We start from the raw sequence: 23,786 nt of genomic DNA, 5'->3' as shown, positions 1-23,786 counted from the left end.
ATGATACCACTAGAACAGGGAGACTGGCCGGCGTTTTACGGAGTTTGCTATTACTTAAGAGACGGACAGCCCCCTACTCATTGTACACTAGAGGGAAAAGGCATCACATCGGTCTTTGGGGTTCAGTGGAACTTTTTGAGATTTCCAACTTATTTTTTTGTCTTCACATTTTCTTTGTTTCGAGGGGGAAAACTCATAGACAGACTTCATGTAAGAAGGAATTGCAAATTAAGCCTTGCCAAACACATTTTGCCCCATAACTCAAGGGGCGTCGACCGGCATTTGAAGTCCGAGTACCGACCCAACGGAGAGATTGGATATCGGAAAGACGTGGTCCTTTGACGGATTCAGACTGATGCCGCGATAGAGAAATAGTCTCAAATGGCATTAGGAGAATTTCCAATTTCCCATTTGCAAGTTGGCGTAATTGCCCAAGTAGCAGCTGATGTGAAGACCTGCCATTGCGAGCATCTCGTTACACTAGTGGGGAACTCAGTATGCCGGTTTCTTCTCCAGAATGATCGACGAAGCACTGCCACTCAAGGGGGTAGGTAAGAAAGATCTCTGGCGGGGGGCTGTGGCATTGCCTTCTCGTCTGCTTGGGATGAACGACGTCTCATCGGATGAAAAAAAAGAGGCAAAACAAAAATCTAATATGGCTGCCTAGAGTTGAAGGTCTGGGCATGGCGTGATCTCCAAAACTCCAGTCTCCAGCCTCCAGCTCAGTGCTGACAAAGAGTTCCAATTCAAAAATCTGGTTTCCTTAGCTCCGTCACGTTTTTGGCGATAAGTTACACTACCATATCTCCGGGGAAGGTGACAACGCCTAGGGCGACGCGACGACTGCCATCACGGGTTGGTGTTTGTTGGACACATGCCAGTTACCAACCGTGCGGTCCGGTTCGTATTCCGAAAGGCATTTCTAAAATTGGACATGAGCAGCCAGCACAGCTCCCCGCCTTGAGCTTTCGAGAGAAGGGCCCGCTCCGGCATGGCATGGGTCCCGAGCTTCGCGCTGTGTGTGGAGAAATCGAAGGGTTCCAAAACTTCCAAAGGTCGAGTCCCTCGCTTCGATCACGGCCTTGGATTGCCGGATGGACCTGAAACGGGGCACCTTTTCTCGAATAAGCTTCTTCCTGCCGCGCGGTGGATTTGCAAAGAACCATATGCTTGATGTCATTATTCATATCGGAGTGGGCATGCCCGCATGGCCTGGCACGCCTGGCATTTTGGGGGCCAAGGGGCCACGAAGCCGGCGTGGCTGTGTCGGGCGCGATTCCGCGTCTTGCAGCAACGCTAGATTTGCGACGGGGCCTTCATTGGCCCGTTGAGTAGGGAGACATCGTGGACCGTAGGCATTTGAGAAAGTTTGGGGAATGGAAAGCCATCCGGTAAAGACACTTGATCTCATAGTGGTTCATATCGTCGAACAAGACCGTTGGTGCTGGTTGTGATATGGCGATGGGGTCCTTGTTTCATGCGGGACTGCGCCTCATTGCAGAAGACCTATCCAAGACCTCATGGAACGAGAAACGCCTGCATCGAGCTTAAGTTGGTTAGAGGGACTACGAGAAAATCGAAGCAAGTAGCCCGGCCCCAAGATGTTTGGTGGGAGCTCATATGATTTGTGACACGAATGAATATTGGAGGGGTCAGCTTCATGGCAAATCTAGCGGCACAACTTGTGCCTTGCACCAAGGAACGGGACGGTGAGACTCGTACCTGAAGATGATGACGCTAACTTCTACTGTGAGTTGTAAATCATTATTGTATGGTGGCAGCAACCTATGTTTGCACAGCTTGATGGATGAGTATGGCGGACTCGGCATCTACTGTCTAGTGCGATTGGACGTCGTTTGTGGCAGTGCTGATGACATTTAGTCTATCCGTCTGAATATTTGATCAAAATACGTAGTCAGTCATATGCTTTGTTAGACTCGAGCCACATTCGATCTGTATCTGGGAGGAATGCATGTGCCGGCCTTGCAGAGAGATGTATGTAGAGGGGTGCACAAGGGTGGATTGAACATTGCTGTGTTCGCTCACTGACGAATAGGCGACCCGGCGGAGCAAGTAGCTGTGATGAGCGTCAGCATCAGCTCGCGATGCTTGGAATCCGGATTGCTTATTCGGGGGAAACGAGGTTGGATCCAACTCGCGTGTCCACCCGCGAGACATTGGCACGTTGGCGAGCTGACGGCAGCTCTTAGTGGTGCCAGTGTTTGATGAAGTCGGCATTTGCCTGTCCGCTCTCATCTCATGTCTGATGCTCATTGCTGCTCCATGTAGGCTGCTCCATCTGATGTCCGCGTCGATGTCGGTAAAGGAGGATCGTCAGCGTAGCTCGGCATGGGAGGTAGACCGTATGTTGGCGAGTCCAGGGTCAACGCTCATGTTGATTGGTGACGGTGCGTGATAGTGTCTACATCGTGCATCTAGCAGAGCTCCATTGAGTATCAGGTTGTCTAATGAGCTGAATGATGGAATTGAAAAGTGGGTGGATGGGACCTGTCAATCAGCGCCTGACAGACCGGCAGCTAAGGCAGTCTAGACCAGGGCGAGAATAACAACGACAACGATGACGACGGCGAGGGCGCAGGGATCACCAGTGACAGGTGACGGGACTCTTGAAGCCGCTGATGCGGTAGGGGAGTGGAAGTGCGTCGGTGTGTCGAGACATGAGACTCTAGACTCTAAACTCTAGAGCCAAACCCATAGTGCTAGAATCCCCTATGCCGTGGCATCGGTGTGAGTGGTGTAGTGTACTTTGCAGAGTGTAAATGGCTGGCATGCGATGGCATGATCAAGATGCCTCTTTCGATGCTGACTGGTTGGAAGCATGTGTAGGAGAAAGAATAGATGCCAAGGCTAGGCGAGGAATAGTGTAATTTCAAATTATTGGGCCAATGTCAAGCAGCAGGAAGCCAGTGGATGGCCACGGACCGGAAACAAGAAATCCACTCAAGGCAGATTCGAGAAGCAAGAACGCCTAACCCAACACTTGCAGTCACAAGTACGGAGTACATGCACAGTAATCCTTGGAGGGGGTTTGGGGCCTTGGGCCACCCCCCTGTGCCCTTATGCCCCTGTGGTGGAGGTACTCTCAGCCAGTCCTACTGCGAAGAGGTACTTTCAACTGAGTGAACGGAAACGCAAACTATTAACACACCGGGACCTGGAACAGCTGGAACAGGGAACCAGATGACAGCCAAGTCTGGTAACTTGCAATCAGCTTATTGATGGAGAGGGAGAAAGACAGAGTGGGAGACAGTGTAAGTCAAGCTAGAGTCAGACAGATGGACAGGAAATTTTGGTGGAAATGTCAAGTGCTCGAGGTAAAGTGCCTTTCTGAGGCTAACACTTTTTAGCATCTGCTTAGGGGTGATTCCGAGTCTAGAGTCTTACATGTAAGCAGGCAGACCCAAGACAAGAATAGACATCTATTTACTCCATTTGGGGGAGAAGACGCTTTGTACTATGAGGAGCATCGTCAAGTTGTAGAGAATTGTTGTCCGCTGAGATGATGGTGGACCAAGAAGGGATGGATGCTATGCGATGCTGGATCGGATGTTGGAATTTGGATGCCCAGTCCTGTCAGGATAGGAAGCAAATGCCCGCCGAGATGACCGCTGAGCTCCCCTCACCAGTACTAGCACCAGTGACAATGACAGTCTCGTCAGATTTCGAGTCGTCGGGGTGCATTATCTGGATAGACTGGATTGTGCGTGTTCGAAACAAGACCCCTATCTACCCCTCCGACCGGCCGTTTCCCGCCCGTTTCTTTGACCTCTGACCATCATGCACTAGCAAAGCAAGGTTTCTGCAAAAGGGCCCTCTTCTTGCTGCCTAGATGTTTTATTAGTCGGCATGCCTGGGTCCACGATGCTAACAATGTCCATGTCGAGACTCCCAGCACGAGCTTATTACAATTTACCTGCCAGTATCGAATCCCATCCATCCAAGGCCCTCCCTTGCGTTACTACCTACTACCACAACAGTGTTTGAGTCTTGCTGGCACGGCTGGATTGGTTGTTGGCGCCCTCCGTACGGACGGGAGACGCAGAGAGGAGGACCTTGCTTCTAAAGATTATCTGCGCATCAAACCGTCTTTTGCTTTTCGCATCTGAGCATTCGCATTCTCGTCTCGTCGCATGTATCACAAGCAAACAAGCAAGCAAACACGCACATGCACGCACCGAGCCCGTCCTCAACAGTCATCAGCAGCATCTGTCAAAGGCTGGCGAGCGGACCTAGCTCCAAGCTACACCCCAAAGTAATGGTTGGGACCTTCTGAGCTTTGGACACGGAGCAACGTCCTTGATTGCTGCTGATTACTTTACCTTGGTAAGGTGGCAAGCAAAGGGCCAACTTATCGTCTGACTGAGTCTGACTGAGAGCTCCGAGAAGCTACGATAGACGCTGACCTGTATCCGTACCCGTACAGCCAACTAGTCGTCTAGATCCCTGCAGCGCAAAGAGAGGCAGAAGATATTTTTGGATTTTACCTGTCGGCTGGTAGCATACCATCGTGCCGGATCGCAGTCTGCTCCACGTCTTTGCACGCGCGGCCAACGTACACTTCAACCAGAAAGCGACGAAAGACTGACAAGTACGTACGAGAGGTACCTTGGTAGGTAGCTCCCATCAGAGAAGGAGCTGTTATTGCTCTGTACTCCGTACCCGGGAAACAAAGAAGCCCGGCACCCCAGCGTGGAAGTGACAGCACCAGCACCTTAGATGTAAGGTACTGCGTACACTCCAAGCGCGGATCAGAGCAAGCAGCAAGTGGAAAGCACCAACAATCCATCACCTAAGCGCATGCCAATCCGAGTCGGAGCGCGCCGTTGCAGAGCACACACGCAGAGGTACCTCGACCTGACCCAACGTTGGGACTCTCAAGTCCGGAATACTTTGTTCCGGCACGCATCTCAGGCACAACTCCAGGTACAATCCCACCTCGTGGTACCACCTTTCCACCAAATCAAAGACACCGGCCGAAAGATCCATCCTCAAACGTGCACAGCCTTGTGGGAACCAGCCAGATTGGGCCGCTCGGGTGGATCCCAGCCAGCCAACCAGATCGCCCGTCAACCACCTCACCCTGCACCTCACACCTCGCTGTCCCACCGTCACCGTCCACACTCCCCTCCCCTTCCCACTCAAGGTACGGACAGGCTCCCGAGTCCCAAGTCTCTCTCCTCCTTCGAATCCCAAGTCCTACCTACTACGCTCTATTACCTACCCTCCCTCAGACCCCAATTCCACACACCGTGGGCCTGCCCTGGTGCCGGGTCTCTCAGTCCGGTCCCCTCCTGTCCTCGCTTCCCCATCTCAACTCCTTCTTCGCACACTGTGGCACATTACCACTCAATCTCCCGCCGCGCTACGCTATTCTCTCCCTCTCTCTCCAACGCCCCCAAAACGTCGCCAAACCCTCTTCACTTCCAGTCACCACCTTCATCCGTCTCCGGCGTCGCTACTTGACCCTCTACTCATCGCTGTCACTCAGTTACACTCATCCACACAAACTACCATTGCGCAAACCTATTCGCGACAGCGAATAACATCTCGTCGTCCGCGACTGTACCCCCGCCGCCTCCAGTTTGTGTGCCGTCAGCTCGCGCGTCAGCACAGCCCCAGGGCGGTGCGGTGCCTGAAAGGCTGACTTGTGAACTGCCTCGCCCCGATTCTAAAGACAGCAACACACAACACACACACTCCCGCAATCGCATCCACGTACACACGACATCCCTCCATCCCGAGTACCGACATCCATTTACATCATGGATCAACAAGGCCAGCGCGGTCGCTCACCGTCTGCGGGGCATCAACAGCCTCATATAAGACATCCTTCGCATTCTCCGTCTCCGAATCCCTTCCAGCCCAATACCGAAGCATCAATTGGTCTCGGTCTCGGCTTGGATCAATCTGCAACTCAAGCCTTCAACGGAGCCGCCTCCGCCGACTTCTCCAGCTTTAATAACACAAACAATTTCCTCAACGGCCAGCAACCCAACCAGCAGTCTTACAACCAGCCCGGAGCTGCCTTTGCGAACCAGAACCAAGCCGGCTTCCTCGACCCCAACAGCTTCCCCTCCGGTGACTTCGCCCTGTTTCCCAACGCCGGCCAGAACGACCAGCAGTTTACCACCGGTGTCTTCGACCAGAGCCTCAACCCCGGTGACATGAACAACATGGCTATGCCGCAGAGCCACCACTCTCCTACACCTCCCCACCTCCTCAACCCGGACCCCCACCAGACTCCCTCCGCACACCAGTCCCCGGCCTTCAACCAGCACCAGTTCTCTTCGCCGCCCTCGGGCGCGGGTCACTCCAGACATGCCTCCCTTGGTCCCGAGGCCGCTCTCCTGCCGAACCAACTGAATGAATGGAGCCAGCCTCAGTTTCGAGGCCACCGGAGATCCCCGTCCGAGTACTCGGACGTCTCTTCCGCTGCACCGTCTCCGAACTTGGTGAGCGCCGACAGCTTTGATGGAATCGACCAGAGTCATTCGCCCATGCAGCGACCCCAAGATGCCGGTCTCTACCAGCAGATTCAGGGTTTCGACAACTTCACGATCTCGGACCCCGCCCTGGGCAGTCCTAACCTTCAAGGGCGAAGCCCCTCCCATAGCCCGGCCATCTCCCCGCGCATCCTCCCTCAGCCGATGCCCGAGCTGAACCAACCAGCCAACTTTGGCCTGCAAGCACAGAATGCCGGCTTCGTCAGTGGTACTGGCTACACCGGGCAAGAAGCGTTCCCGACTCTGCAACAGCCGGAGATGCCCCAGGCACCGGCCATCAACATCGAGTTCGCGCCCACGGCAAGACAAAACAACTTCGAACAGCCCAAGAACCAGATGGATCAAGATTCCCTCACGCCGCCAGAGCGAGGTAAGGCACCGTGATGGTATCAAAGTTGACACGTCGGGACTAACAGTACCAATAGGCCGCCCGCGATCCAGACCCCGCGCAGTGACAGATCCCTTCAACAGCTCGGGAGGAGGTATGGTGCGGCAAACCTCTGCCGGCAGCTTGTCGCCTCATCTAGGATCTGATCTTTCCGGTCGAGACTCATCACGATCGCTCTCCCCGCTCGATCGGGGAGCTGTAAGCCCTAGTCGCAGACGACAATCTACCTCAGCCGTGCCAAACAACGTTATCGCGCTTAGACTGGCGGATCCTGAATATCAAAATGCCCAGGACAACGGAAACTCGAAACGTGTTCAGAAGCACCCGGCAACATTCCAGTGCACCCTGTGCCCCAAGCGCTTCACTAGAGCCTACAACCTCCGGTCTCACTTGCGAACGCATACAGATGAGCGTCCCTTCGTCTGCACAGTTTGTGGCAAGGCGTTCGCGAGACAGCACGACCGCAAGAGACACGAGGGTCTGCATTCTGGAGAAAAGAAGTTTGTATGCAAGGGAGACCTCAAGGCTGGTGGTCAGTGGGGCTGTGGTCGCAGGTTCGCGCGTGCCGACGCGCTTGGCCGACACTTCCGATCAGAGGCGGGTAGAATCTGCATTAAGCCCTTGTTGGACGAAGAAATGCTCGACCGACAGCGCGCGTGGCAGGAGCAGCGGATGCAGCAACAAAACATGCAAAATATGGCGGCCGGTATGGGCATGGAGCCAGGTTATCCGATGGACGCCGGTGGGCAGTACATGCTGCCGGCTGCTCTGTTGGCCCAGTACCCGGCGTTGGCCCAGATGAACTGGTCCGCGCAAGACGCGAGTAGCGGTCTCGAAGACGACATATCGGGCCGTTCGTCATTCGACGCCAGTGACTACGAAGGCGACGACGGTGGGTATGTCAGTGGACCGGGTACAGGTTTCGGAGAGGGCGGCATGGGTCAAAATTTTGGTGAAGTCGGATATGCCAGTGATTATGGTGGTCGGTAACAGGGTGATTTAAGTTCACTTGTCATTTTCTTTGTTTTTATGTCTTCTTTGCGGCCAATTGCCTGCGACACGGTTTATTTTTCACTTTTTTTCTGGGGATGTGGCGCTTCATGAACAAGCGGATGTACGGGAACAGCGTTAGCAGCGCCCTCAGCGGACGTTGCGCGGATGGTCTGGTTACAGGATTTAGAACGCGTTGTTATAGATACCATTATGACGAAACCTTTTTTACATTTATACATGCTGGCATCAATACCCTCATCTGATGAAAGCAAGTGCAGCATGGGATTGTGCCCCTCCGAGGGGCGATAACTGGATGGAGGGGTGATTATCGGCGATAAGATTGTTGTCACTGCATCGCGGGGTCGGCTGTGGCGTACCCCTCACTCTGACTTGACCGCCAAATAATAGTACGTATTGCCACGGAGGCTGGCATTCCCAAGGTGGTGGATAGATCGCAGAAAGCATCCGGTTCCAATGGATGCGATGGATCGTATCCGGCGCCGGAATCTGATAAGAGTGAGCACCCGGGGGTCACCGTCGTTCGTTGTCCGCAAGGTAAAGTACCTATGTAAGCAGCACAGGGCACCGTCACGCCGCGGCGCCGAGAAAGAGGAGACCTACGGATACCTACGGACGGCCCAAGCTCCGGGCCTCGAATTTCTAGCAACAAGTCCGGGGTATTACATAGCTTTCCCAAGTCGCCGCGGGCTCTTCGGCTTCCCACCCCCCACCAACCAACCACCTTTAGGAAATAGAGACTCGGGAACGAGAAACATCCGCGATTTACCAAGAAAGAAAGATCTGGGTGCATCGCGCGCCCGCGTTACCAAGGACAGTGTCTGTTCCGCGGGTTACTTACTTGAGTACCTATGCTGAGAAGTGCGGGGCAGAAGGCAAAAATCGATGATGCCGGTGGGAATAACACACACGTACATCTCGAGCTAGTGTGGATAACATGGTTCCCCATTCACCACCACATTGGCTTGGCTGGGACATGGACCCCTACCTTTACGTTGCTGTCTTGGTCTCCTTGACAGACCTTAGGTAGCTACGCAAGCATTTGTAAGCTGGAGGGGAGGCCCGGCTTGACGATGGGCAAGGAGGGGTTATCGGTATCGGGGCAGAGGAGCTTTTTTTCCCCCCTGACGACGCAAATGCCGACTGGATTGTTACTTAAAGGGGCTTGTTGATCTAGAGCTTTTGCGATTGAATTGGGTTTTTGGATACCAAACTAGATACCCCTCCAAATAACAACACTTTACAACTTTCACACCCATACAGCGATCAACACAGAGGTAAGTAGGCAGTGACTCGCTTTCCACACGACACTTTGACAAGGACCAATACTGACACATCAGCACTCCAGATACCTACCTGCTCAGACGACACACGCACACAATGGCGACGAACCAAGCGGTAAAGACAATCGAAGCGGGCGTCGCAAAGGTGGTCGACGCTCCGATCCCCACCCTCCCGGCCGACGACTATATCCTCGTCAAGACGACGGCCGTGGCGATCAACCCGACGGATTGGAAGCACGTCGACCTCGCCGACAAGGCGGGCTGCGTCGGCATCTGGGTCGGGTGCGACTACGCTGGTGTTGTCGAGGAGGTGGGCAAGGGCGTGACGAAGGATTTCAAGAAGGGGGATCGGATCTGCGGGCCTGTAAATGGATCGTGAGTTTTTTTTTTGTTTTTCTCGGCCTGGCTTTCCTTGAAAGAAGGGAGGGAGAGAGACAGAGGAGGCTGACGTTGGAGCGCCACAGCAACGCTCTGAGAGAGATTGACGGTGCGTTCGCAAAGTACATCGCCGTCAAGGGCGACGTGCAGATCAAGACGCCGGAGAACATCTCGGACGAAGAGGCCGCGACGCTCGGCATCGCCGTCACCACAGTCGTATGTCTACTTCATCTACCACCCCCCTCCCCATTACAGCCAACTTCTTCTTCTTCTCGGACAACCTTTGCTGACCACGTACCAAAAACACAAAACAGGGCCAGGGCCTCTACCAAGGCCTCAACCTCCCCCTCCCGACCGAGCCCACGACCGCCACGCCGGCCCCTACGATCCTCATCTACGGCGGCAGCACGGCGATGGGCATCTCGGGCATCCAATACGCCAAGCTCTCCGGCTACCGCGTCCTCGCCACCTCGTCCCCCCGCAACTTTGACTACCTCAAGTCGCTCGGCGCCGACCAGGTCTACGATTACAAGTCGCCCACCGTCTCCGAGGACATCCGCGAGGCGACCGGCGACGAGCTCACGCTGGCGTGGGATTGCCAGTCGACCAACGAGAGCGTCGTCCTGGTGGCGAAGGCGCTGAGCAGCGCAAAGGGAGGCGTGATCGGGACCCTGTTGCCTGTTGATAAAAAGGTCGTCAGGGAGGCGAATGACAAGGTGGAGGTGAAGATGAGTTTGTATTATACCGTTTTCGGGGAGGAGTTTGGATACTTTGGTGAGGCTTCCCTTTTTTTTTTTTTTTCCCCCTCTGTTTTCCTGTTGTCTGGGCCCTGTGTCGCGGGGCATCTCATCTTCCCTCTCTTCTGATTGTTCCCCCCCCCGAAGACTAACGGCACCGTCATCTCACAGGCAAGAGGGACCCCGTACCGGAAAATTACGAATTCGGCAAAAAGTTTTGGGAAATCAGCCGCGGGTTGCTGGCCGAGGGCAAGCTGAAGCCCATCCGCGTCGTCAAGAACCGAGGGGGCAGCGGCCTCGAGGGCGTCGTTGTCGGGTTGAAGGAGTTGAAGGAGGGCAAGGTCAGCGCCGGCAAGCTCGTCTACACCATTTGAGAACTCGAGTAGCTATGTTCCCCTGTTCTTGTGTAGATGAAGATTTTCGGTATCAACTCAGTCTGCGTAGACGATGACCATCATGAGAAAAACATTACGTATATTTCTCAAACAGTACTGCCTCCCTTTAGCCTTCTCCTGGAAATTGCCTGGGACCATCTTCCTATGCCCTGCTTCTTCTGCTGAAAAGCGAACTCGCAACAAATCATGTGGTATCTAAAAGCACTTCCTTACCCAAATAAACGCCAGACCCTCCCATCCTCCTCGCCGTCGTTTCCAATATCAGAGACGGGTGGGGCCTCAACTACATCTTGGCCCTCCCAACCTTTTGCGCAACCTCATCAAGCACCTTCTGCACCATATCACGGTGCGCCCCCTCCATCTGCCCCTTGACAAGCGGCATCAGCATCCGACTCGTCTCGACCCTCGTCGTCTCGACAAGATCGTAGTCTCCCTGCACATACCCTTCCAGTTTCCCGCCATGCTCTCCGGGCCACCGCTCCTCCGGCCTCGGCACGACGAGCCACTCGGACCAGACCCGCACCCCGCCGGGGGCCTCGGCGCGGGACCGCAGGCCGTTGGGGATATTCTGCAGCACGGCGGGGAAACTGATTTCTTTTTTGACGCCCGGGACCACCGTGACTTTTTCGTAGACCTTGTAGCAGGCGAGGCGGGAGCCGTCTTCGAGGAAGTGGGCGTCCGAGACGACGCTCGCGAGAGGGACGGGGACCTTTTCGTAGCGGGTTACGAGGGGTTGGTGGCGGATTACGGGGGATTGGGATTGCAGGGTTTCGATTACGGCTTCGGGGGGGAGGATGCTGGGGAGGGGGATGCGGATCGTGAGGCTGTGGTGGGCTGGCATCTTTCCTCTTTTTTATGGTGTAAATGATCTGGTGTTGGCGTCGTGGGTTCGGAGGTCCCGTTGGTTTGGTGGTGGTGGTGGTGGTGGTGGTGGTGGTACACACCCCGGATGTCGATGACGATGACGATGGCGGGGCCGGAGTGGTTCTCTTCTGGAGGTAACTTCGTTGAACAACTCCGTAGAACAACGGGAGCTGGTGAACCGTCGTCTGGACGGTATTGGAGAACAATCCGAGGTGGTGACAGCAATAGGAAAAGTTGCACAAAGTGGCAATGTCGTCTGTAGTGCGCCCCAAAAAGACCGATATCTCAGTCAGCTTGCTTCCCTGTCTGGTTCAGGATCAGCGGGGATTGGGGTCTCGGGTCCGCGTCTTCTTTCTTTGTCTCGAGGACGTGGGCGGAGGAGGAGGAGGAGATAAACCTTGTCCTCTATAATGAACCACGTTTCCTTCCGAGGAACAGTCAATAGAGAGGAGAGGTAAGGTAAGGATTCAAGGGATAGATGATTAGTCGTGTAAAAGGTATGGAAGGGGGCGCGAGCGGCCAGGACGTCTTTTGTTTCGTCTGATGGTCTGTTCCCACACGGGGTGGGCGGTTGGTTGTCCCGACTTTCCCACCACGGACATGGACAGTCAGGAGGGAAAAGAGGGATGGATGCACTAGCATCTGATGCCGAAGTTTTGTCCGTGTGTGGACTTTTGAGAAAGGCTGAAGCAAACAGGCAAACAAACTCCACCAAAGAGGAAACGACGTCACCCGAAGGATTGGAACCACTGGGGAGCTTAGCAAACACGGGTGACAACCTTGCCGAGTCTAGCGAGTTAGTGCAGGGAATAGTAGTATAGCACAGCTCAGAAATGCTCCAAGGATCGGCTGGTAACGGGCCTATTGGCCAGCAGAGAGGTTCGCGTGAGATTTTGAGGCTTGTCTGAGCCTGCTGACGGTCGTAGCAAATGGTCAGGTAAGCATAACTATCCGTATCCGTAGTCGTAGCTGGACGGCGTAGACAAGGAGCCAACTCTTTTAGGGCTGGATTGTTTTTTTCTTTCTTTTCTGCTGCGGTTTTGATACCAATGGCACTCCGATGTTGAAGGATGGGAGAAGCTGAAACGAGTGGTGATACTATTATTAACCCCTGGCGAAGGAGCCACTGCCTCGGACTGAGTTGCTTGTATCCTTACGTTTGTGAGAGCCCCAGTTGAGACGCGATCCCCTGGACCCTGAATACCTCAGAAGCCTTCGGCGACTGTGGCTGATGCTCCATGAGCACCGATAACTCTCCGAATGTGGGGCGGTGCATCGGCCTCATCACAATGAGGTTGATCGTCTGCAACTTGCAAGCGCAATCGCAAACGTGGGGTGATCAGAAATCACCCAGAAGAACTCATCATGCCTAACTATGATGAGTTTGTGATGGAACCATTCTACTTTCCTGAGTTTCTTCAGGCTGACGACCAAGATGAGGTCGCCGAAAATCGAGGCGCTTACCGCAATACGACAAATTGGTGTCTATTTGGTGAGATCGTGAGAATCGAGCTCTTTACCCGCTTAGTCCTCTTCTGCCGCGACAAACGCGACTTTGCGTTCCTCGTCGCTTTCTATCCAGATGGAAATGCGCAGGTCGATCCTCGCCCATACAAGATTGGGCATACTGTTGCAGTCTTGAATACCACTACCAAGAGATTCTTGGATGGAAGGGAGGGAGTTCGCGTGGAGAAGCTGGAGACTTGTCGGGTCAGTCCTGCTTTCTCACTCATCATCTCAACCATGGAATGGTGGCTTATTGACGAATATGGCACCTTAGGCCTTTCCCTTGAAACTGGCAGACCTTTACCAGATGAACACAGAGCTTGTCAAGTACACTGGAGGAATTGACGAGCAAAGTGGCACTCGTCCGTGTCAGGCCTGTGGCAAGGAAGCACAGGAGCGCAAGAAGTGTGGCGGCTGTGGTTACTACCACTATTGTGATACGGTACGTTACTGTCGAGGTGCGATTTTGAACGTGAATGCTGACGAGCTGCAGGCGTGCCAAAAGAAGGCCTGGGAGGGCAAGAACCACAAGAAGGAATGCAAGGTCCTCAAGAATCCCAATATGAGAATGCTGCTGAATCTCAAAGCCGCCACCCAAGCTCTCCGATTCACAGATTGATCTCGAAGTGGGAGTCTAGGGTAGGGCAACAAGGGACCGTCAAGCTCATCCTCGTTGATTGCAACTGAGGCGATTCCCCGACAGGTGCCGAATGGTCCTCTTCCCTAGAGTACGATTTCCTTTGGTTGCCTCTGAGTCAACGTCACGCGATCTCAGACATGGCCGAAGAAGTACATGCGGCCTTATCGAGCTTCCATGGGTAGCTATTGATGCAGGTTCTCGGCTTCGCTTGATCGAGTTGCACCCGAGGGCTTATCTGTAGTTGATGCTCCGATGAATGCTGGTATGGTCAAAGACAAACAATTGAGCGTGAACCTAGAAATTGTTTTGCCTACGAGACTCGTCAAGCAAAGTAATGATTTCATGGTATTACTTTGAAAAAGCATATCGCACCGCAAGCGCAATTCAAATCAGCCGATGACTCAACAGCCATCACCGAGAAAGACAAATTGCCTTCTGGGAATCGCACTCCAAGTCTTGATTCCGAAAGCGTCGACAGGGTTCTAAAGCATAAAGAGTCGAATCTGCAGCTGACCAAGTCAGTAATATTGCATTTTGCTGCGCTGTCTCCTCCATCGACCCATAGTTTCAACCTGACCAAAGACCATAGATGGCGGCCGTCGTCGCGGTGGCCAACTGTGGCCAGCTCAGGTCTGACCGCCAGAAGAAGCCGCGAGATGCTCGTAGTCTGTCCGAAAGGAATTGGTCTACACCGTCTGACACCTGCGTGTCAATTGATCGATGCTGCAGAATAAGCCGGCAGGCAGGTTGTGAGGGAGAGGCGGTATTTTTGTTGTTTAATGCCTGACGCCGTTCCTCAAGAAGTCTCCATTGTGCTTTAGTATCGTGACACAAGCGCATTATTTCCTCTGGGTCTCTACCTGAGTTACGCCAGGTACCCCAAACTGACACATTCCTTGTTTAGTGTTGAGGCTGTCTTGCTTGCCTTGGACTCTTCTGTCATTGAGACTGACAACGAAGACAGACGATGGAAATCTGCGGCATCCCGAAAGGTCCAGAGTCTACGGGTAGCCGTAGAGATGATATTTCAGCGTGGCTGGTTGGTGCGAAGTTCGCTCAGAGGTGGGTTGAGAAGTTGAAGCGGTGAGGGAGCCGCCATACCGCTTTTGGCGACACTCGTGGGATGAGTGGATAGAGATGCGCCATGCGATGATGGAGGTGGGACGCGTGTAGACGAAATGATCCAGTAGACAGATGAAGTCGCATCTCCTCAGACAGGGCCAGACTTGGGATGTGCATGAAGGGCATGTTAGCTCCCGATGCGCAGTGCAGCGCCGCAGGCCAGTGGCCCTGCGAGCACACCCGTCGAGATGCAAGCTGCTGGCGGCCCTGGCGCTGGTTCGACGATGACTGGACGCTCATCGGCCATCGTACAGATGGCAGATGGGGTCCTCGTGTATTTGAAAGGTACGAATACCAGGCCTAGGAGAGGTCATTCCATGCTAATAGGCGCATGGCTGCCCAGCCGGTAATGTATCGATACCTCACGGCCTGGTGCTTCGCTGCATCGATGCTAGAGCGTAGCAGGCTGGCCGAGCCGTTGTCCGCATGGCAACGCAACGTCTCGTCGACTGAAGGCGGCTTCTCCCTTTTCTTCCCTGACTTTGGGTTCGTCCCGCTTCCGTCACGACGGTCCTAAGTCTAGACAGGAGGGAAGGGTCTGAATGTGGTAAGTTGGCGTAGGAACCGAATGATGATGGACATGGCGACATGGTGTTGCCGCTTTTTCTTCTCTCCCCCGCGAGCTTGATGCGCCTGCATTCCATGCGTTGCCATTCAGATGCAGATGCGTAGGCCGCGCCTGCCTGTCATCAATAAATTCAATGGCATGGCTGCACGCCCTCTCTTCAATGCCCAATCCCGTTTGCCGCAGGCCGTGGGAAATGGGTAAGGGAGTCGAGTCTCAATAGTCCCCTTGCTTGGCGGGGTTGGTGTTAATTTGAAGGTACATGGGTAACCGCGGACGAGTGGATGGAGGAGGACCATGTACCTCCGCGATTGAGCGGTTTAGGCGATGAACCTCCGACCATCATCCAGGCCGCATGGATGCGAGAATTCGAGCAAGAAGCAAGGTAGACTGGTGCAGAGAGAGGCAAATCCGAGGAAAGACGAGGGAGCCCGGGCCTTGCCGGATAAGGGCTTTTCTGACGGGAATTGTGATACACAGGGATATTGAGCAGTTCAAGACTTTGAGTATTGGTTGTGATAGTCAAGCTGAAAGAGATTTTCCTATGCGTTGGGGCGGTGGGTGGTGTTGAAGTTGTGTGGTTGACAGCAGCGCGTCATCATGAATAACATGGAAGACCGCAGCTTCGAGAAGGAAACTAGCATGTGGCAGCAGCGAAGACCCAAGCGGGAAAGGCTGGTGGTGGTGAGTTTTCCGTAGCAGGGAATAGGGATCAAGAGAGCCAACGCAGGTATGTGTAGGGTCCTTGGATCCTGCTAGTCAAGGAACCCGAGTCCAGACAGAGTTGTTTAATAGCTACTACCAAGATATTTTGTCAACCTCGAGACCACCGGTCAGGTATTATTATTGCCTTAGGCCAGCGCTAGAAAGGTGCTTGCTCCATAGATACCTTAGATACTTGCGCTTGCCTGTGCTAAGATTGGGATGCAATTCTACGGAGACACACCGAAAAAGCCAAGAGCTCTTACTACAGTAGATAAGTAGGTACCTTGGAGAAAGAGGCAGAGTGACGGCATCAGGAAGGGAAGGCAGTAATAGCCTGTTAGGTAAGGTAAGGGAAGGAAGTAGAAGGTATCGATGTATCACACGTGAGAACGCAGCTGGTGGCGGCAAGGGCGTTTTACCTCAGAGCCGGTGCCTTTTCTACGGTTACGGAATACTGTGTAGGTACCTACAGGCTACGGTTCTTCCCCCCTCATTATCCATATCCCTTCCTTGGGTATCCGTACCTTACTTTTCAATTTTTGTCCGCCCCGGTTCCGCTGCTTGTTCAACGTGGAATGGAAACGATACCTACACACCTGATATCCAGGACCTGCTGACCTCGTGGTTACCTAAACATTCTAGAGTCCGCCCTCGTGGCTCCCGCAGCGCGTACTAAGACTAAGAGTCCATGTACTCCGTCAGAGTGTGCTGCCCAAATGCCCACTCGAAGCGGACGGCATCCTGGAGAAATGGCATCACCTGGGCGGCAGGCTGAAGAGGAGGGAGGGGCTAAGGTGGTGTGAATTGAGTCAAACGACTCCGGCGTGCAGGGGGTGCCATCTTTCTGAGTCTCGAGACACTTGATATCACACTAACTCGGCCAATGAAGCGCCGAGGCCGCCCTTCTTAACCGACCACCCTGCCAGGGATCACCACCTTTTTGCAGACCTCCAGAGTGAGGTACTTTGAACTTGTACTGTCACAGTCTGGTTAGTGCGTGGGTTGCTGCGCTTTTGCCGTGGCACCTCCTCCCCCTTCTGGGCCAAGCACCCAAGGTACCCATCATGGGCCATGCCGTTGCTCGGGATCTATCGCCATGTACATCACACATACACGTACACGAACACACGCACACACACACACACACACACACACATACGGTCCACGGAGCGGGCCAGGGGAAGAAAAGGCGGCGAGCAAATGGGGGCGGGAACAGCGACAGCACCCAGACAGACGGAGGAGACGGAGGAGCAACCACGGGGAGACTGAGACTGGACGCGATGAAAGATGCGTGTGGATTGGTCCTGATAGGATGGTTTTGATGGATGATGGATGGGACATGGCTGGGCGGATGGATCGCATAGACGTGCATACAGCATCAATATCCATAATTATTCTTTCCGTCCTGCCTTACCTTTTACCTCGCTTTACCTTTACCTCACATAAGGCACGAAGTATGGAGTACTGACTCTGTCTCTTGCTGTCTGCAGACTCACCTTATTATTTTGCCCTTGTATTCCTCATTTGGATTGTTGACTCCCGTCTAGCATTAGTTCTTGTGTACACCTTTCCTGTATACAAGGCGGTCGCCGCCGCTCATGTTTCTCTCATCTGTTTCTGCTATTCTTGCGTCGTCCTCTGTTGCACGACAGGCCGAAACTTCTGATCAATTTCGCTGAAGAAGAGAGCAGAAGGACGAGTCGCCCTCGGTGGAAGAAGGCGTACATCAAGGTAACATATTGTAAACTAATTGCAGAGTAGGCAAGCGGGCTATTCATTCACAACAAATACATCCCGTTCAGTCAATTCCCTCAACGTCTGGCTGGCCGGGCCCGGGCTCGACAATAGGACGACGGCGTCTTACTCACACCACCGTCCGAATCGCATCTCCGAACAAGTACGGAATACTTTTGCTCAGCTCACGAGTCGGACCCAAACAAAGCACGACCTCAAGGGCATCACCAATCCCAAGTGCAGGCTGTGGCCTACGCTGCCTGCCTCCTGCAAGATATCTGGCGGTCTGCAACCACATCCATCCACCTATTCGCCTTCGCCGCGACGATCTAGCGTCAACGCGCCGACCCATTGGCTCCCTGTGAAGGAAGTGGCTTGTAAGAAATGATTTTTTTTTTGTAACTCTCCTCTCCTTTTTTGCCGGGTCACATCCAGCGCTCCTATTGCTCCTTTCTTGCATATGGCCAATTCAACCTCACCTCCTCCAGAGGGAGTCATCTTCTTAGAAAAAGGGGCGATAGGAACGGCTTGGAAGCCGTGGTTAAACACAATCAAGAAACTGGCGGGTTGACCTCTCTCTCTTAGGACAGCTTCAATCCAAGTCTATTTCCCCGGCGATCAGACGCGACGGCGGCGACTTTCTCAAGCTGTAAGCCTGTGACACCAAGAGCTACATCCCTGCTATCGCTTCGACTTGGCCCGTTATCGTCCAATTCTCCGGCAATTCTGAGCAGGGGACCAGGAACATACCTGTAGCCAAAGGCGGGAGAAAAAAGAAGAACAAGAAGAGACAGGCGAGTGTATTTCCTCCTCCCTGCCCTGCCATATCTTATCCATCCGCTGGTCCCCTCTTCTTCCCTGCCCCCAATTCACCTTACCCTTCACCACCCCCAGATCCTAGGTCCCTTGCGCCGCCGCGTACCGCAAAAGTGCTCCGTCTCTTTTGCGGCCACCCGAGCCGACCATCCCACCACCCAGCCTGCGCAGTTACATCTCCCACCATAGTAGCAGTCACTGGAGGTTTTTTCTTTTCTTTTCTTCCTTACTGACTTGCACCACCTGTCTCAGTTCGCCTCGGTCGTACGAATACACAGTCTGGAGATTTATATCTGCAGGCGAACTCCTGTCACGTCCTGTCCAACTCTCGTTTCATCGACCCGCCCCCTCCCCTCGCCAGCACGAACCCGCTTGCTTTCCCGCTACACTGCGTACAACGACTGCTACGATTACGACGACCACGACGAAAACCACGAGCTGTACACCGATATACCCTCTTGAGCTGTTTCGCTCCTCCGAACCGATTTAGCTTCCATGATTCTCACACCAAGCTGTAGCAACACGAGCTCAACTTCTCAACATGGCGGCGGTCGCGGTGGCCACATTTTCCCCATCAGGGCGGGCAGAAGGCGCATATCGATGGGAGCCAACCCAGCAATCGACGACGACTGGCTGGGCTGAGGAAGATGTGCGCATCCGCTTGCGCATGATCGCCCGCGCCTGGGAATCCGCTTCACACAATGCTCAGGTACGACCCGAAACTTTTTTGTCTGCCGTCATGGTTTTCTCCAATTCCTGTCTACTCTGGAATTTTGTGCGCGCCGGCGCCGTTCCAGCCTGGACGCCTCAGCGCTCGTCCCCAAGTCTAACGGCTTACCGTTCGCTGCCATGGCTGGTCCGGAAAGCCTTTGGACGGGAGTCGGGGGGACGTGAGGGGCATGACGCCGTCTCACCCCCCATTCCACTAACACATGCCTTTCAGATGAACTTCTGAGCTAATCTGATCCGCTGACATCCCTAGATTTCATCCCATCATCGACGACCCCTCGAAACCACATGCAACATCTCAACTCCGTTGAAAGCACCAGAGTGCGGCCCGCGATGGTTGCGACGATTTGAAGCGCCCTCTGAACCGTCCGAGCCATGCGAGCAAGTCATGGATCCGACGAACACTGGCGGTTTTGCAAGTCGACGACCATCGGACTTTTCCTTCTTCACCCAACCGCAAACTTCAAGTGCAGAACAACGACAGCGACGTAACGGCGACGCCATATTTAGCGATCCCACACGCGACTTTCTCATCGACTTCGGTTCCGAGGAAGGATTCATGCAAGCGGCGAAGAAGAAGAAGAACAAGGCGCCAGCTAAGGCGCCGGCGGCAAACAACAATAACGATGACGATGGCGCGAAGAAGGAAGACGAAGGCGCCGGCGATGGAGGTGATCAAGGCGGTGAAGCAGGTAACGACGGCGGAGCTGCGGGCGACGGCGATGGAGGCGACAAAGAGACACCGCCACCAGCAGACGATCCGCCCCCGGAAGATGACTGGGGCTTCGCAACCACGAAATCCAAGAAGAAGGGCAAAAAGGCTGACGAACCGGCACCTGATTCATTCGATGAAATAAAACTGGACGACATAGGCAGCGGCAACGGGTCGCTAGACATCAATTTCGGCTCAACGGAGACCAAGAAGTCAGGGGGGTTTGGTTGGGGATTGGGAGCGTCAAATTGGACAACAACAGGCACGGGACTAGGGAACACATGGGATTGGTCTGGCGCTAACAAGAATGCAGCCACAAGTACGCCGGCAGAGGCAAAGGAAGACGCCGATTCAAATCCATGGGGCTCCAAAAGCAAAACGAAGAAGAAGAGCACGACACTGGGGTTTTCGTTCGGCGACGATACACCAGCTGACCCGGAACCGGCACCCGACCCGCCGCAGGAGAAAGAGGAGAAAGATGACCCGTGGGGTTTCGGCACTGCGACTACAAAGAAAGACAAGAAGAAGAAGAAAGCCAGTATCTGGGATGCGGTGGAAGAAGATAAGGCTCCTGAACCAGCGAAGGAGGAGACACCTGCAGACGACCCATGGGGTTCGTGGGGCGGTACCACCAAGAAGGGGAAGAAGGACGACCCTCCCAAAGAGGAGCCGAAAGACGACCTGTGGGATACCTGGGGACCTGGTAAGAAGAAGAAGAGCAAGGACGAGCCAGCCCCTGAACCAATCCCTGAGCCGGCGCCCGATCCGCCAGCCTCTAACGAGGATCCTTGGAGTTGGGGAACATTATCGGGGAAGAAGAAGAAGAAAGGTCTAGTCGACCTTGAACCTGAACCTCCCCCGGTGGTAGAACCAGAGCCGGAACCCACCCCGCCGCCAGAACCCGAGCCAGAGCCCGTTGATCCTTTCGCAGGCTTGACCAATTCACAGAAGAAGAAAAAGAAGAAGGAGATGGCTGCCGCCGCCGCCGCTGCCGAGGCCGAAGCTGCTAAAGCCGCCGAGGCCGCTGCTGCTGCCGAAGCAGAGGCCGCCGCCGCCGCCGAAGCGGAAGAGGCTGCCCGAAAGGAAGAGGAGGAACGACTAGCAAAAGAGGCTGAAGAGCAAGCCGCCAAAGAAGCAGCAGAAGCCGAAGAGGCGGCGAAAGCAGCGGAAGCCGCCAAAGCAGCAGCTGCGGACGACTTTGGATGGGGTGTATCAACTAAAACCAGCAAGAAGAAGAAGAAGGGCAAAGCTGAACCAGAGCCCGAACCGGTTCCTCCTCCACCCCCTCCAGCCCCTGAACCAGAGCCTGAGCCAGAGAAAAAGGACGACCCATGGGGCTTTGGTACCGTGACATCCAAAAAGGACAAGAAAAAGAAGAAGGGCCTTCTTGCCGAACCTGAACCTCCCAAGGAACCGGAACCTGAACCCGAGCCGGAGCCAGTACCGGAGCCAGAGCCTGAACCGGAGAAGCCAGCAGAAGATGACTTTTGGGCCACTTTGACAGGATCCAAAAAGGACAAGAAGAAGAAGAAGAGCAAGACTGCCGATCCCGAGCCGGAACCCATTCCTGAACCTGCGCCCGAGCCTCCTGCTGCTGATCCAGAGCCAGAACCACCAGCGGACGACGACTGGGCAAGCTTCGGCCTTTCCAAGAAGGACAAAAAGAAGAAGAAGGGCAAATTGGCGGACCCCGAACCCGAACCCGAGATTGTACCAGAACCGGCGCCTGATCCCCCAGCCGAGGAAGCGGAGCCGGAACCTGAAAAGAAGGATGACGACGACTTCTGGGCCGCTGCTACTAGTTCGAAGAAGGACAAAAAGAAGAAGAAGGAGGCCGAAGCTGAAAAGTCCAAAGACGACTCTTGGGGCATCTGGGGCCTTTCCTCCAAGAAAGACAAGGAGAAGGAGAAGGAGAAGGAGAAGGATAAAGACAAGGAGAAGGAAAAGAAGAAGAAAAGCAAGGAGGCCGACAAGGAAGCCGAGGAACCGAAGGCTGAAGTAGTCGAAGAGGATGAATGGGCCGGCTTGAGCAAGTCGGACAAGAAGAAGAAGAAGAAAGATGCCATGGCCTTGGTTGAGTTTGGCGGAGAGGACGAGCCTACCCCTGCCGAGGAAGCCCCTCCTGCCGTGCCAGATATTGCCGACCCCCTGGATGGCGGCGGCTTCTTCAGCTCATGGAACATCGGCGGTAAGAAAGACAAGAAGAAAAAGGGAGCCGACACCGACGAAGGTGCTTCTATGAAGCCCGATGCAATCGAGGAGCCCACAGATGACATCTGGGGAACCTCGTCCTCCAAGAAGAAGAAGGATAAATCCAAGAACGAGCCCATTGAAGTCGTGGACGAGGAGCCCAACGTGGATTCCGTACAACCGGATTCCGTCGAGGAGACCAAAGACGACGATGACTGGGCCGGCTGGGGATCCTCCAAGAAGAAGTCTAAGAACCGTAAGGACATACTCGCCGACCCTCCACCGGAAGCTCCCACCCCTCCCTCATTGGACATGGCTGAGCCTGTAGCAGAAGCAGAACCTGAGAAAGAGAAATCCAGCTTTTGGGGCGACATGACCTCTTCCAAGTCTAAGTCCAAGGATAAGGATAAAGATAAGGAAAAGGAGAAGTCCAAGAAAGAGCCCAAGCTGAGCGAGAAGGAGCTCAAGAAGCTCGAGAAAGAAAAGAAGAAGGCTGAAAAGGAAGAGGCAGCGCGGTTAGCCAAAGAAGAAGAGGAGGCTGCCGCCGCCGCTGCTGAGGCCGCTGCCAAGGAAGAGGAAGAACGCCTTGCACAAGAAGCAGAGGAGGCCGCGGCAGCGGAGGCGGCTGAGGCGGCCGAGAAGGCACGAATCGAGGAAGAGAAGGCTGCAAAGATTGCGGACGAGGAGGAGCAGTTCGCTGCCTTGGAGGCCAAGAAGCTCAAGAAGGGCAAGTTGACCAAGAAGGACCAGGGTGTTTACGACACGCTCAAGGCATCGATCGACGAGCGCGCTGCCGCATCCCAAGCTGCTGCGGATGCCGAAGCCGCCGCCGCCGCCGAAGCTGAAGAAGCCGCTCGCATCGAAGAGGAAGAGCGACTCGCCAAGGAAGCCGAAGAAGCTGCTGCCAAGGAAGCCGAGGAGGAAGCTGAAGCAGCGGAGAAGAAAGCGAAGAAAAGCTCCAAGTCGGAGAAGGAGTCCAAGTCCAAGTCGAAGAAAGACAAGGAGAAAGAAAAGGAGAAGGAAAAAGAGAAGGAAAAGAAGGAGAAGAAGGACAAGAAGGACAAGAAAAGCAAGGACAAGGAGAAGGAGAAGGAAGAGGAGCCGGAGCCGGCACCAGTCGAGGACGTCGATAATGAGGACGAGCTGGCCGACATTGAGCTGACCGAGGACCAAATCGAGGAGCTCCTGGCCGATCCCGAGCCTGAGGAAGCTGCTCCTCCTCCACCACCCCCGGCGCCGGAAGTAAAGCCATCCAACGATGCCTTCAGTTTCTGGGGCGTTGGCACTAAGAAGTCGAAGAAAGGTATGTGGCCTCAGGCTCGCAGCCAATCTCCCTTCACACCACCACACCACCAAGTCTCACCAAGCCTATTGGAAATGAGACGCCTCAATAGGCGTCACCTGAGATTACACTGCTGACTCATCTCCGCATAGGTCTAGAAGGTGCGAATCTCGGTTGGAATGACACGACTACATCATCCGCCACA

At 54.4% G+C, this 23,786-nt stretch overlaps 8 protein-coding genes across 8 annotated transcripts; 7 read left to right on the top strand and 1 right to left on the bottom strand.

The window, feature by feature from the left end:
• Nucleotides 1-5,285: 5,285 nt before the first annotated feature.
• CCOS01_15947 (uncharacterized protein) lies at nt 5,286-5,564 on the top strand (the record flags this gene model as incomplete). Its single annotated transcript, XM_060464085.1, has 1 exon — nt 5,286-5,564. A coding segment is annotated over one exon (279 nt), but the record flags the coding sequence as incomplete, so codon positions are not given.
• Nucleotides 5,565-5,783: 219 nt separating this feature from the next.
• Nucleotides 5,784-7,902, top strand: CCOS01_15946 (uncharacterized protein; the record flags this gene model as incomplete). Its single annotated transcript, XM_060464084.1, has 2 exons — nt 5,784-6,894; nt 6,950-7,902. The coding sequence occupies 2 exons, from the start codon at nt 5,784-5,786 to the stop codon at nt 7,900-7,902; spliced, it is 2,064 nt and encodes a 687-aa protein (XP_060305465.1).
• A 1,401-nt stretch (nt 7,903-9,303) lies between these two features.
• On the top strand, nt 9,304-10,695 carry CCOS01_15945 (zinc-binding dehydrogenase; the record flags this gene model as incomplete). Its single annotated transcript, XM_060464083.1, has 4 exons — nt 9,304-9,581; nt 9,671-9,800; nt 9,899-10,358; nt 10,493-10,695. 4 exons carry the CDS (start codon nt 9,304-9,306, stop codon nt 10,693-10,695), a joined length of 1,071 nt encoding a protein of 356 aa, XP_060305464.1.
• Nucleotides 10,696-10,999: 304 nt separating this feature from the next.
• CCOS01_15944 (uncharacterized protein) lies at nt 11,000-11,557 on the bottom strand (the record flags this gene model as incomplete). The annotated part of the gene is made up of 1 exon (XM_060464082.1): nt 11,000-11,557. One exon carries the CDS (start codon nt 11,555-11,557, stop codon nt 11,000-11,002), a length of 558 nt encoding a protein of 185 aa, XP_060305463.1.
• A 1,388-nt stretch (nt 11,558-12,945) lies between these two features.
• Nucleotides 12,946-13,705, top strand: CCOS01_15943 (uncharacterized protein; the record flags this gene model as incomplete). Its single annotated transcript, XM_060464081.1, has 2 exons — nt 12,946-13,290; nt 13,361-13,705. 2 exons carry the CDS (start codon nt 12,946-12,948, stop codon nt 13,703-13,705), a joined length of 690 nt encoding a protein of 229 aa, XP_060305462.1.
• Nucleotides 13,706-14,315: 610 nt separating this feature from the next.
• On the top strand, nt 14,316-15,365 carry CCOS01_15942 (uncharacterized protein; the record flags this gene model as incomplete). Its single annotated transcript, XM_060464080.1, has 4 exons — nt 14,316-14,410; nt 14,631-14,769; nt 14,980-15,114; nt 15,192-15,365. The coding sequence occupies 4 exons, from the start codon at nt 14,316-14,318 to the stop codon at nt 15,363-15,365; spliced, it is 543 nt and encodes a 180-aa protein (XP_060305461.1).
• Nucleotides 15,366-18,585: 3,220 nt separating this feature from the next.
• CCOS01_15941 (uncharacterized protein) lies at nt 18,586-19,186 on the top strand (the record flags this gene model as incomplete). Its single annotated transcript, XM_060464079.1, has 2 exons — nt 18,586-18,646; nt 18,921-19,186. Coding segments are annotated over 2 exons (327 nt in total), but the record flags the coding sequence as incomplete, so codon positions are not given.
• A 23-nt stretch (nt 19,187-19,209) lies between these two features.
• Nucleotides 19,210-23,718, top strand: CCOS01_15940 (uncharacterized protein; the record flags this gene model as incomplete). Its single annotated transcript, XM_060464078.1, has 2 exons — nt 19,210-19,377; nt 19,651-23,718. 2 exons carry the CDS (start codon nt 19,210-19,212, stop codon nt 23,716-23,718), a joined length of 4,236 nt encoding a protein of 1,411 aa, XP_060305459.1.
• Between the last annotated feature and the right edge of the window lie 68 nt (nt 23,719-23,786).

The sequence above is a fragment of the Colletotrichum costaricense genome (genome assembly GCF_030867565.1).
Source record: "Colletotrichum costaricense strain IMI 309622 chromosome Unknown Scaffold_26.1, whole genome shotgun sequence".
Classification (NCBI taxonomy): Eukaryota; Fungi; Ascomycota; class Sordariomycetes; order Glomerellales; family Glomerellaceae; genus Colletotrichum; species Colletotrichum costaricense.
Note: the sequence above shows the minus strand (reverse complement) of the source record. Positions and strands in the feature narration are given on the sequence as shown.